Source organism: Vipera berus (assembly GCF_964194415.1).
Source record: "Vipera berus genome assembly, chromosome: Z".
Taxonomy (NCBI): Eukaryota; Metazoa; Chordata; class Lepidosauria; order Squamata; family Viperidae; genus Vipera; species Vipera berus.
This window is the reverse complement of record NC_138205.1, coordinates 107,186,121-107,199,367: the sequence shown is the minus strand read 5'-3', so window position 1 is coordinate 107,199,367 and position 13,247 is coordinate 107,186,121. Positions and strand designations below refer to the sequence as shown.

The 13,247-nt window shown below is 36.3% G+C and overlaps 1 protein-coding gene across 1 annotated transcript in view; it reads left to right on the top strand.

The window, feature by feature from the left end:
• MRC1 (mannose receptor C-type 1) overlaps positions 1-12,724 on the top strand; it is a gene marked incomplete at its 5' end in the record, with an annotated part of 75,022 nt that extends 62,298 nt beyond the window's left edge. The window contains 4 exon segments of the mRNA XM_081345096.1: positions 7,338-7,454; positions 9,162-9,329; positions 10,449-10,490; positions 11,743-12,724. Coding sequence (XP_081201222.1) covers positions 7,338-7,454; positions 9,162-9,329; positions 10,449-10,490; positions 11,743-11,993 — 578 coding nt within the window. The 3' untranslated portion in view covers positions 11,994-12,724.
• Between the last annotated feature and the right edge of the window lie 523 nt (positions 12,725-13,247).

Genomic DNA, 13,247 nt, shown 5'->3' with positions numbered 1-13,247 from the left:
GACCTCAAGTGTGTGTGTGGGAGGCAGGGCCTGTGCATGGGGTGGAGAAGAAACACGGTGGCGAGAGTGTGGTGGCAGACCAGTTGCTTTCCTCTGCTTGCCAGCACATGCCAAAGCCACACAGGGTAAGGTTGCCATGGGGAAGGGTGGAGTTGCTTCCCTCCACCTGCCAGACACCTGCCAAAGCCATGCCGGGTAAGGTTGCTATGGGGTGGTGGTGGAATTACTTCCCTCTGCCTGCCAGACACCTGTCAAAGTTGCACAGGGCAAGGTTGCCGTGTCCGTCCCCACCAGATGCTCTTGCCTCCCCCAAGGATTTTTTTTTACTAATCTGCCTTTCAGCTGCATTGTTGTTGTTGTTAGCTGCAAAGTCGTGTCCGACCCATCGCGACCCTATGGACAACATTCCTCCAGGCCTTCCTGTCCTCTACCATCTTCTGGAGTCCATTTAAGCTCACGCCTACTGCTTCAGTGACTCCATCCAGCCACCTCATCGTCGTCCCCTTCTTCTCTTGCCCTCAATCTTTCCCAGCATTAGGCTCTTCTCCAGTGAGTCCTTCCTTCTCATTAGGTGGCCAAAGTATTTGAGTTTTAGCTTCAGGATCTGGCCTTCTAAAGAACAGTCAGGGTTGATCTCCTCTAGGACTGACCGGTTTGATCGCCTTGCAGTCCAAGGGACTCTCGCAGGAGTCTTCTCCAGTACCACAGTTCAAAGGCCTCAATTCTTTGGCGCTCAGCCTTTTTTATGGTCCAGCTTTCACTGCCATACATTGCAACTGGGAAGACCATAGCCTTGACTATACACACTTTTGTTGACAGGGTGATGTCTCTGCTTTTTAGTTTGCTGTCTAGATTTGCCATGGCTTTCATTCCCAAGAGCAAGCATCTTTTAATTTCTTGGCTACAATCCCCATCTGCAGTGACCTTGGAGCCCAGGAAAATAAAATCTGTCACTACCTCCATTTCTTCCCCATCTATTTGCCAGGAATTGAGAGGGCCGGATGCCATGATCTTGGTTTTCTTAATGTTAAGTTTCAACCCAAGTTTTGCACTCTCCTTCTTCACCCGCAACAAGAGGCTCTTTAGTTTTTCTTCACTTTCTGCCATTAGAGTGGTATCATCTGCATATCTTAGGTTGTTGATATTTCTGCCAGCAATCTTAACTCCAACTTTTGATTCATCTAGCCCTGCCTTTCTCATGATGTGCTCTGCATATAAGTTAAATAGGCAGCGTGACAGTATACAGCCTTGCCGGACTCCTTTCCCAATTTTGAATTGCTTGGTTGACCTTTCCACCCCTTCCTTTGTTTCCCTGTACGTGGTGGCAGCAGATCGTGAAGGAGAAATGGCATGGGGGTGGGAGTCAGGTAAGCAAAGAAAGGCAATTCCTGGGGGGGGGGAGTGAGGATTTCTTTCCTTACCTGCCCCACTTGTTCCAAGGCCGCTTTCAGGCGAGCCACATTGCGCTCACCAATGGCCCGCCTACCCTCCCTCCCCGAGCCTCCAGCACTCCACCTGCCACTTTGGAGATGGGGAATTAAAATGGTAAAAAGTGAAAATAGGATATAGACTGAATAAATGGATATTGAATGCAAACTCAATTAAGATATGCTTTGGATAAAAGATATTGTAAACTGATATTATTGTCACCTTTAGAAAATATAACAAACGTTGATAGGCAATTGTATATTTATTTACAACAATAAGAATTGTATTTGCTTAGTGTGGAAAAATGTCTATTACCAGAAGAAGAGAGGATGTATTGGAGGGTGTAATACTGGATTAAGTTTGAAGAAGCTTACATGTACCATGGATTTACTAATGCACTCAGTCATAACGTTGTTTAATTATGCACTTGATTGTAAAAATAGAAAATTAATAAAATATTTATTTATAAAAAGTAGGGCTTACTTTCGGAGAGAGGGCTTATACTGGGGACTTATTTTCGGGGGTGGGTTTACTTTCGGGGAAACATGGTACCTAGCTCCCTGAATTGTTCATTGTATGGTTTAGCCTCCAGACCCCTTATCATCTTTGATGTTCTTTTCTACATTCTTTCTAGGGTTTCAACTTTTTTATATAAATATTATATAAATTTTCTAGTTTTACAATCATAAGTACTTAATAAACAATGTGTTGTCCTGGGTCCATTAGTAATTCAGTGGTACATTTTAACTTCTTCAATCTAGGCCCAGTATTACACCATCCAATGCTTCCTTTCTTCTTCCAGTAGTACACATTTCCCCACATTTGGCAAATATAATTCTTATTATTGTTAATACATATACAATTGAATGTCAACATCTTTGTTACATTTTCCTAATATCAATAATGGCAGTTTAAAATATATTTTCTAACCAAATATATCTTAATTGCATTTGCACTTAATATCCATTTGTTCAATTAATATCCTGTTTTTCCAGCTTTTTTAATTGTAATTTCCCATCAGTGTTCAAAATGTCTCTGTCACTTATAATTTCCCATAATGTTATATTTGGGTAGCCAAAAGCTTCCCTTATTCAAACCCTTTTAGAATTTTCACATTTCCCTTCTCATACTAAAATATAATATTCTAGTTATAAAAATACTTCTATTTCTAACAATTATCTATTCTCAGCCATGTTCAAACATCTGATTAATAGTATAATATCCCATCTAATGGGTCAAAACCTCTATTTTCTTCTTCAGTCTTACTTTACCTTTTTTGCTTTGCCGTCTAACTTTCTAAGTCAATGCATTTGAATCATCAAGTAATTCTTGCTCTATATTTGTATATATTGTTTGGAATAAGAAAGACAATTTGATTAAAGTATTTTTGGAAGGACGCTCAGCCCACTGATATTCATTAAACAGCCTCCCTCCTTCTCCAGTTTCCCACAATTCTCCTAACAGCTCTATCTTCCATTCAGTCAGCAATTCTTTCTTTTTACCCTCAAGTGTATTCTGAGATCTTGACAGCTAAGATATCTTTTCCATTTCCAATATCGCTACGTCTTCTAACTCTTCGTTTCTCTAACTCTGTCTGTTAATTCCCTTCTTTAGGTCCTCCATCTTTTGATCTGCTTCCTTTGATTTTCCATTTTATGGGTTGCAGTTCCTTCTTTGTAATCATTTTCTGAGTTTGTAGATTTAGATTAAATAATTGCTCTTTTATCTTTGTTATTTTTAGTCTCATCATGAGCTAAGTCAATTGTCTCTTGTAATGATTTTAACATAGAATTTCTTTCTAAACTTCAACAACATTTTCTTGTTGGTATGTCAAGCTCGGGACTTTGGGGACAGGTGTTAGGGATGGTTTTTTACCATTTGAAGCTAAGTATGGAACATCCATTTTGTTTTTGTATGTAGTCTTTATAGTCCAATCTATTTAGGGATTTAAAAAGTTTCAGTCAATTGTCATTTGTACTCCTAATTATCCAGCCAGCCTATCAGTCTGTCTTTAAATTTCCCCTCAGCAAATATAAGTAAAGTTCAAATTTTTCAAATTTTTATGTCCAATGAAAAACACATCCTTTTTGTCCAGAGAGAGGGAAGAGCAAATAAAAATTGTTCATCAATCAAAGGTTTATAGTGCAAAGTATTCCATCATCTCAATCAATAATGCATGTTTCTTCTATAGGGAAATAGCTCCATGACACTGCTCTAAAAGTCAGTTAGTATTTATATTCATAGTCCAGGCAGGCCAGTTTCAAAATAGTTTATTTTCTCTGCCACACAGATAAGTAGCCCAAGAGGGTTCTCCACCCACTTTTCCCAGTTGCAGTTTTCAAAAGTGAAAGTTTCTGAAAACAAGAGTCTTACCTGAGTCTGGGCTTCCAGCCAAGTTTCCTTTAGGCATAATAAATTGTAGTGCTGTAGTTTGCCACTAGATGTCATTGACACCATCTTCCAGCTGTTTGCATCCAAACATATATTACAAGCTTTTTTAAGTCTCTTTAAAAAAAATCTCAAAAGCACTTTTAGTCTACAAATTTCAAAGTTATATATGTGTGTTGCTTCCAAATTATTCTTGTAATTTTCTGTATTTTCCCCCAAGCAATTAATTTGCCACTTTTCTTTTCCTGAGGGAATGGGGTGGAAATTCCCCTTCCCTTTCTCATTGGGGAGGATTCTTTGCTTTGGGCGGTTTTCCCCCAGGAAAAAGTCTTAAAATCATAAAGAGAGGATAAGATCTCATCCAGTTTTATCCATGTTGCTGAAAAGTTGCTGGTTAATGTTTATTTTCTTCAGATGTCAGCAGCTTCTAATTGGCCTCAAGAATGTAGCCAGTCTGTCCCCCACTAGTTTGGAGGGCTTCCTCAGATCAAATGGAAAGACCGTTGCCCTCCCACGATCAATGAGAGTCCCTTCCTTCTCTGGTGCCTCTTTGGGGTGACTTTCAACCCTTTTTAGGGTCCCCAGTGGGGAAAAATCAAATGCAGAGGATGGAGTGCCATCTTCCAGCACCCGTCATGCTGTGACGTCAAACTGGAAGTCCTCAACATTTTTTTTTGTATTGTGGTGAGCAGAATTGGATCAGTATAATATAGTACTATCTTTTCATGTGATCTTGAAACTGCCCCTTTATTGGTGCAGCCTAGGACTACTTTGGCTTCTTTGTTACCTGCAGCATACTGCTGGCTCATACTTAAGTGGTAGTCTACAAAGACACAAGATCCCTTTCACAGTTACTACAGTTGAGCCATGTGCCACCTATTCTATATCTGTGCATTTGGTTTTTCTTGCCTATGTGTAGGAACTTTTCTCATTGAATTGCATTTTGTTGGATAGAGCCCAGTGGTACTCACAAATGTACTGCTTGATTATCTTTTCAAGGATTTCCCTAGGTATTGATATCAGGCTGATATGTCTGTAGTTTCCTACATCCACTCCCTCCCCTTTTTGTATTCTGAAACCACATCAGCTCTTTTCTAATCCTCTGGTAGTTCTCCCATACTCAAGGAGCTTTTTTTTTAACAAAATGTTTGATGGTTTTGAGATCATGTTTAACAGCTAGTACAGAACTGTGGGATGTATTCTATCTGATCTTGATGATTTGAACTTGTCTAGACTGGATAGGTGTTGTTTTATCATTTTCTTGTCTATTTCAATTTGTATTACTAATCTATCTTTTACGGTACCCCTTTTGATAGGTTGGATTATTTTTTTTCTTTTTGCAGGAAGACAAATACAAAGAATGAATGAAACAGTTCTGCTTTCTTCCTGCTAACCATGGCCAACCTGTCATCTTCTCCCATTAGCTGACTGATCAATTCCTTGACCTTTTCCTTGTTTCTTAAATTTGAATTTTTTTATAATTATTCTTGACATTTGTTGTAAATCTTAACCTTAGCTTTCCTGACCTTATCTTTGCAGATTTGACCTATTTGCTTGTATTCTGTTTTAGTTATATGTCCCTCTTTCCATTTTTTTAATACTTGTCCTTTTTTCTCAGTTTGTCAGAGAGTTCTTTGTGTAACTATGCTGGTTTCATCCTGGGTCTCTTGTTTTTCTTTCTTTCTTTGTAATATTGTTTTATATTGAACTTTTATAATCTCATTTTTTAGAATTTCCCAAGCATCTTGACTTGTTTTCTCCTTTAGGATTTCCATCCATGGAATACTTCCTAAACTTTCTCTTAGTTTTTTGAAGTTAGCTCTCAGTTTAGCTAAAGTCCCTGATTACTACTATGGTGTGTTTCCTACATACCTTAGCTAAGTGACTAGCAAAGAATTCCTATATTTATTCTACTTGGTTGTATGATCTGTGATATACACCTATGCAATATCATTCCCTTTTCATTTTGTACTAACCTATATGTATTCAGGAAGGCTTTCACCCTTGGTTTTATGCATTTCTGTAGTGGTGTAGTGATTTCTTGTATACAACACAACTCCATCTTCTCTTATGTTAGATTTATTTCTTTTGAACAATTTATATCTTTCCAGCAGTATATTCCAGTCATGAGTTTCATCCCACCCAGCCCAATCCCACCAATCCCACCAATCCCTCATGTACTAGGATTTTAAGTATGACCTATTTGTTCCTCATACTTTGAGCATTCGTGTATACTTATCTGGGTCCTTTCTGGCCAACCCTGCATTTGTTTCCTAGTTCTCCTATTTTGTTTCTGAGTTCCCCTTTCTTTGCACCACTCCCTAGTTCACTGTTATATTAGTTGTCTTGGGATTTATGCTTGTGATTAGACCTAAAGATTGGATCCCCCGCCCTTCCAGTTTTAGTTTAAAGTCCTTCAGATTTGCTGAGTTATTTTCCACACCCATTCTTCCCAGTTCTTGTGACATACAGCCTGTCTTCTTCCAGAAGCTCTCATATATGTAATGTTGATCCTAGTCTAGGAATCTGAAGATCTCTCGATAGCACCATCCTTTAAACCAGTGGTTTATTTCTAGAATCCTCCATTCCCTCACTGGATGTTGATCTTCCATTGGAAGTACAGATGAAAATACCACCTCTGCTCCTAACTCTTTGGTTTTCATGCCAAGCTGCTGATAGTCTCTTGATATTGTTTTCAGGATCTTTGTTATATTATTGATTCTTACGTGAATAACGTAGAACAAATGATTAATATTAAAGAAATGGAGGTTTGTCAAAAGATGTGAAATGGCTTTCTCTAAGCATATGCATTTGACCAGTTTGTTATATGGAAGTAAGATTTGGGCATGTGAGGAGAAACAAGAGTAAATTGCATGGAGTTGGAATGGGGTACTGAAGGAATGGGGATCGAATACAAAAGTAAATGACCAATACAATAGAAATACGAAAGAAGAACACTGAGCAGGGTTGATAGGGAATGAGTAAGGCTCTAATCACAAAACTAATACTTTTTACATAAGGTAAAAATGAATGAGTGAAGACGAAGGGGAAGCCCAAAAAATTTGTCAATGGATAAAGTTGATGACTTCCTTAGAAAGAGAAAATTTTTAAAGAAGAGGCAATTTATAAATTGGTTTCCAGAACCAGAGGAAGCAAGGATAGTTTGTAGAATTAGAAAGATATGAAGATATACAATATAGCACTAAGTGTTGCTATAAACTATATTTTATTTTCCCCTTTATTTCCTGCTTTAATTTCATTTGTTTACCACTGTTTACTCTTTTTCTGCATTTTGCACAATGTTTGAAAGAGAATAATATGATGGGTATAGATGTGTGTTCTTTATTTTAAAATTTAAGTGGTTAGCTTGATCAGGGTATCCATATATAAAAAAGGGGGAATCAAAGAAAAAACATGTTTTAATATTTTTTTGATGTTCTTTTAATTAGCTACTTAACTTGCTATGGGTCAAAAAATTAGTCAAATAATATTTTCTCTGATTTTTGCTGATTTTTTTACAGACGCCTCTCTGGTTTCAGTAATGGATACAGCTGAAGCAAACTTTCTAACAGAATTTACAGAAAATCTTGAAAGCAAATCCCAATCATTTTGGATAGGAATGTTCAAAAATCTAAATGGTATATTTTAATTTAAGTTCTAAGCTCAGTGTTGTTTATATTATGAATATTTTATTATGATCACAATTGAATCTTCTGGCAAGTACCAAAGAAGGTTTGATTGCTCCTTACAATTTTCCTTGTATATAAAAACAGAGAAAAACAGAGAAAAATGTAGACGTGATTTTTAATTATAACTCAAACTTTAAATTTAGGAAAAAATAAATAGCACATTTGAGATTTTTCAGTCACAATCTAATGCTTCCCAAGGTAAAATATATTATTAATTTATTTAGCTAACTGGCAGATGAATCTGCGCTAGATTATTCAATCCTGAGTTTTTAAAAAAGCATTAACCAATAAATATTTCTCTCTCTCTCTCTCTCTCTCTCTCTCTCTCTCTCTCTCTCTCTCTCTCTCTCTCTCTCTCTCTCTCTCTCTCTCTCTCTCTCTCTCTCTCTCTCTCTGTGTGTGTGTGTGTGTGTGTGTGTGTGTGTGGTTAAGTGTTTCATTGATTATGTTGGGAATTTGAGACTATAGCTCAGTTTCATACATCACAGGGCATTTTGTCACATGCCCTGCTCTGGAAAAAATGCATCAATTACTAAATGCAAAATTAGTAGATTTATCCATTATGTTAAAATATAAGGACATTTACTTTTGGCTTGGAGGAACAAATTCTATCTGCTCCCTGAAAGCTTTTAGAGTACCCTGAGAGTTTGCCCCCAAAGTAATTAACATAACTTTAATCATATATAAATTAACATTTATAGAGGGGTGATGGGAGGGGGTTATTATTTTTATTGTTTCTTTATTGGGTTTTTATTTTTTGTAAGCTGCCCAGGGTTAGCTGCCCATATAAACTTTCTAAATAAAGAAATAAAACATGACATCACATCAAATTTATTTCTGTTATAGCCACTTGTTTTGTAATGAGCTGAAATTTCATACAAATGAGAAAACACATATTATGTCATCATAAGTGAAGGTCCACCACAAGGATGAAAGAGGCAGTTTGCATAGTGATGTTGCCATGGATATTTCATTGTCTGCTGCCCATTGATGCCCCTGTGGACACCCATAGTTCATCTTGGGGTTTTTTTGATCCTGGCCCACTAATGTTTTTGCATGTACCTTTGGCATGTTATACAATATACAAATGAGGACCTTGACTAAAAAAAATGTTTATTTTTGGCTTAGAGTAATGTATAAATCCAACCTTGTGATTTATGGCTTTGTACATTTATGAATTCAACAATATGACAAATTTAAATTATATGGTTAAAAATTGGCACATGAATTTGTTCTGCCCAATTATTTAAAACTGAATGAACAAAAAAAATCATACCGTCCTCCTTTTATTAAATTGGTAAAGGAAAAGGATGTTTCCAAATTCTACTGCTATATGTGTATATCTGGTCAGGAAACAGTTTTCCTGCTTTATATTTAAAACCATATTTGTTTTAAATTGAAATAAATACAAATTTCTAATAACTGCAGGTAACATACATGACTAAAGTTCTTTACTTTTGTTTAAATCTAGAGGTGTTTAAATGGAACCATGCATTTAATCATAAAATAGGCTAAGTAAGTAAGTAAGTAAGTATGGAAGGAAGGAAGGAAGGAAGGAAGGAAGGAAGGAAGGAAGGAAGGAAGGAAGGAAGGAAGGAAGAAAGAAAGACATTGCTGGAGCTGATTATCTTGGTGTATTTTCTATCTCAACATTAGGTGATTGGTTATGGATTGACAATTCTGTTGTGGCCTTTGTCAACTGGAACACTGGAGAACCTTCAAGCCAGTATGATGAACATTGTGTAGAAATGTTTGCTTCAAATGGGATTTGGAATAATGTTTATTGTAATTCATATCTGGGATATATTTGCAAAAAACCCAAAAGTAAGTAATACATTTTATATTTTTATTTTATTTTTTATGTTTTTATTTTTCTAGTTTTCTTCAGTTTGGCCTTTTTGTCACAACATAACTGAAAATGAGAGGGAGAAAGGGAGCAAATGGGATATAAGTATATGTCAGCAACTTTAAGATGATCTTCATGTTTATCTTGAACATGAATGAAATCAGTCTAGAAAAGAATTTCCAGTTAATTCACCTAGCTTGACCACAAAATTGTCTTCCTGCATTTAATCTGACCTGCACTGGCAATAATAGATACCCAAAGGAAGAGAAAGAAAGAAAAATCAACAGCTCTGAAATTTTGTAAAGGGATGAATCATAAGTCTCCTGAGAGGATTCAAGCAAGGAGATTTATGGAGAGTCCATGATTTTTCACCTTACAGGAAAAAAGTCACATTCTTTCCATTCCTACACAATGTTTTGATTGTGGTAGGAATCCAAATTATAGTTTGCTTGAGTATATTAAATGAAGGGGAACTCTCTTGGTAATTAGGACCATATACTGAACACTCTTGCTCAGTGCTTTTTTTGTAACAGAAAAAGGTGCCAGAACTCACACATGTCATACAACCCACCTTGCCTACCCTACAAGGTTCCATCTAAAAAAAGGTGCCGGAACTCCGTTCTGAGCGTTCTATGAGAAAAAAAGCCCTGCTCTTGCTAATAGGATGTCTTTTCTAATATTCAACCAGAATATACTTTCCTGTAATTTAATGCCACTGTTTTTTGCCTAGCACCTTGGTGTGATTAAGGTCAGATCTTGGACTTTTTTGTAAAACTGTTTCAGATACTTGAAAACTCTTTTCCTATCTCTCTCCAGCTCTCATTTCTTTTTCTCAAAGCTGAGCATTAGCAGTATCTCCCAGTATTGAAAGAAGAGCCTGACCAGTGCAGAATGCAGTGGGGTTTTTACTTCTTGTGAACTATATTTATATTGGTACAACTTGAAACTGCATGTATCTTTTTGGCTATTATGTTGCTATTTATACAATACCCATTTAATGATCAATGATAATTCCAAAGAGTCCATTACAGAGTCCATTACACTGAAATGTAATGGACTCTGAGCATAACATAATTCACAATATTTCTCTTTTAAAGTTGTTGAAACAGTACCTACTGAGAAGACGAAAGAAAACAAAGGTAAGAATTTATGCACAGTAAATAAATTTTAAAACTCAGATGAGAAATATTTGTTTCTGTCATCTACCTACCTACCTACCTACCTACCTACCACTCTCTCTTCCCTCTCTGTCTCATATCTTTTAAAATAATTAATTGTACATTATTATATTTTCAAATCAGTTTCTCAACTGATAAAATTTAAATATTAAGATGTGGGATTGTTCTTGTTGCTTTTTCAAGATTCCAGCACCAAAGAAATGAATCTTTCAGTTTCTTTTAACCTGATGTATTTAGAAGTATTAAAACAAAATATGTAGCATTCCTAATTCACATGAGTTTTGATCTAATATAACTGGAATGCACCAGTTAGAATAATGTTCATATTGCTATTTTCTGTAGACAGAACATCATCCAGAAAAATTTTAGGCAAAATTCCAGCAATTCTGAATTCTTATTTAAATTCTTTAGGTGGGGTGGGGGTGGGGAAATAACAAATCTGAGAACAACCTGCAATACCATCCATAATGAATATTCCTAATCTTTATTTATAATACAAGTTCTCCTTGAGGACAAAACTCCATGGAATTCAGTGTAGAAATTGCAGATAACTGGAGGGAAAGAAAGAGAAATAAATAAATTCAGTGTCCAGGAACAAAACATTTATCCTCTTGGGAGAGGAGGAAAGAAAGAATTAAATGTCACTTAAGTATAGAAGCTGGGAAAAAGGACTAGATGAAGTTCCCACCCATGAGAACACAAACTATCATAAGCCCCATTCAGCTTCAGCCTTTTTCCAGTTTCAGTTAAAGGGGTGTCGAGTTAAGGGGAAAACTTTGGGCCAACATGGGGGTCAGATAGATCTGGGGTCAGCTTCATGTTGGCCCAATATAGTGATGCTTTATGGCAGGGGTGTCAAACTCACAATGTCACGTGACGTGTTGTGACGTATCCTGACTTTTTTTCCATTGCCAGCAATGGGGTGGGCATGGTTTCCGCATGATGCATCTGGCCCATGGGCCGGCAGTTTGACACCCCTGGTTTATGGTGATGTTTTAGTGTTGCTACAGTATTAGACAAACAACCAAAGAAATGGATTGCAATGCCACATAACCACAAAGATCACTGGAGCGTCATTTCATAATCTCACAATGTTATTGAAAAAAATAAATGGAGAGGAACAGTACCAGTGCTCTTTGAAGGACAAGGTCCAATTATACTAAGACAAATTTCCCTGAATATTGTGCTGTGATTACCCTGCATTAATTTACAGAATCAAGAAAGACAGATGTCATTCCTTCACAAACCCATAACAAAGCCGTCATTGTGGTGGTGCTGGTGATCCTCATCCTTTCCGGAGCTGCTCTCACAGGTTTATATTTCTACAAGAAAAGGAATCAACATGGCTTGATAGATGAGAATTTTGAAAATTCTTTTTATTTCACTGGTAGAGCTGCTCCAACAACTAGTGATGGAATTGATCTGGTCATGAACATGGAGCAGAATGAACAGGCAACCAATTAATTTGACAACAATCTAAACTGTCTCTTATAAAATAAACACTGACTTCTGAAACACATTCTAATGTCAATTATAACGAGTCTATCTGTTTCAGCATCCTTACTACATATCAAAAGGAACAATAATTTCATTGCAGACACTAAATAATGCATTCAAAGTAAACAATATGACCGATAGCTAAATTTTTGTATAACGAGAGGCAGCTTACAACGTTTAAGTGAAGATCCATTCTCAAATTCATACTGCAGTCGGAGGGAAACATGGCAACTGCTAGATTTGATGGTATTTCTGGCACTAAAAAAAAAAAGTAGAAAGAAGAGGAAAGAACCAGAGAACTACATTACTGAATCCGTAAGCTGTATTCTAATGCTGAATTCCTGAAACAAAAATAATGGAATAATTTACATTAACTCGAGGGGCATAATAAATAAGAGATATGAAAAAAGTGTTTTGTCTGGAGAAATATTGTCATTGTTCCCTCTATTTGCATCACTAAATTTGCCCCTGTGTAAATTATTCACAGGATAACATCATTTAATATCTGGATAGCAAGATGGGCAGAATATAAAATTAATAAACAAGTAAACAATAAATTTTGATATATTCCCATTGGAAGGGCAGATCTAAGAATCTACTGAAATATTTAATTGCTTTATTGAATGTGCTGTACTTCTTAAATCAGTAGCAAATTTGCAAATGCAAATGTATCTAACATATATTTCTGTTATATCATCATATGCTCAAATTGTTCATCAAGAAGAAGCCTGCAAATTGCATACCAAACTATTACCATTATATTAGTATTACAGGACTAATTTCAGATCAGATTCATATAGTTAAATGGTGGAGTTGGAAAGGATCCCAAGGATCATCTAGAAAGGTTCCCAAGGATCATCTAATCTAACCCTTTGCCTTATGCAGGAAAACCAATTAAACCACTCTGAAGAGGTTAAGATATCTTCTTAAAAACCTTCAGAGATAGAGGACCCACAACCTTGGTAAGTGGAATGCTTAACTTTCCACCTTACTATTACAAAGTTTTTATTTCCATGCACATTATTTCTGGTTCTAGTTTTGGGACAGTACAAAATAGTTAGTGACTATTTTCTCTGTATGTCGGTCAGTGACTGCAGTAAAGTTAATGTAATGTAATGTAATGTAATGTAATGTAATGTAATGTAATGTAATGTAATGTAATGTAATGTAACGTTTTCTCTTTGATATGCTTTCATGTATAGTATTGGAACACTGTTTCCC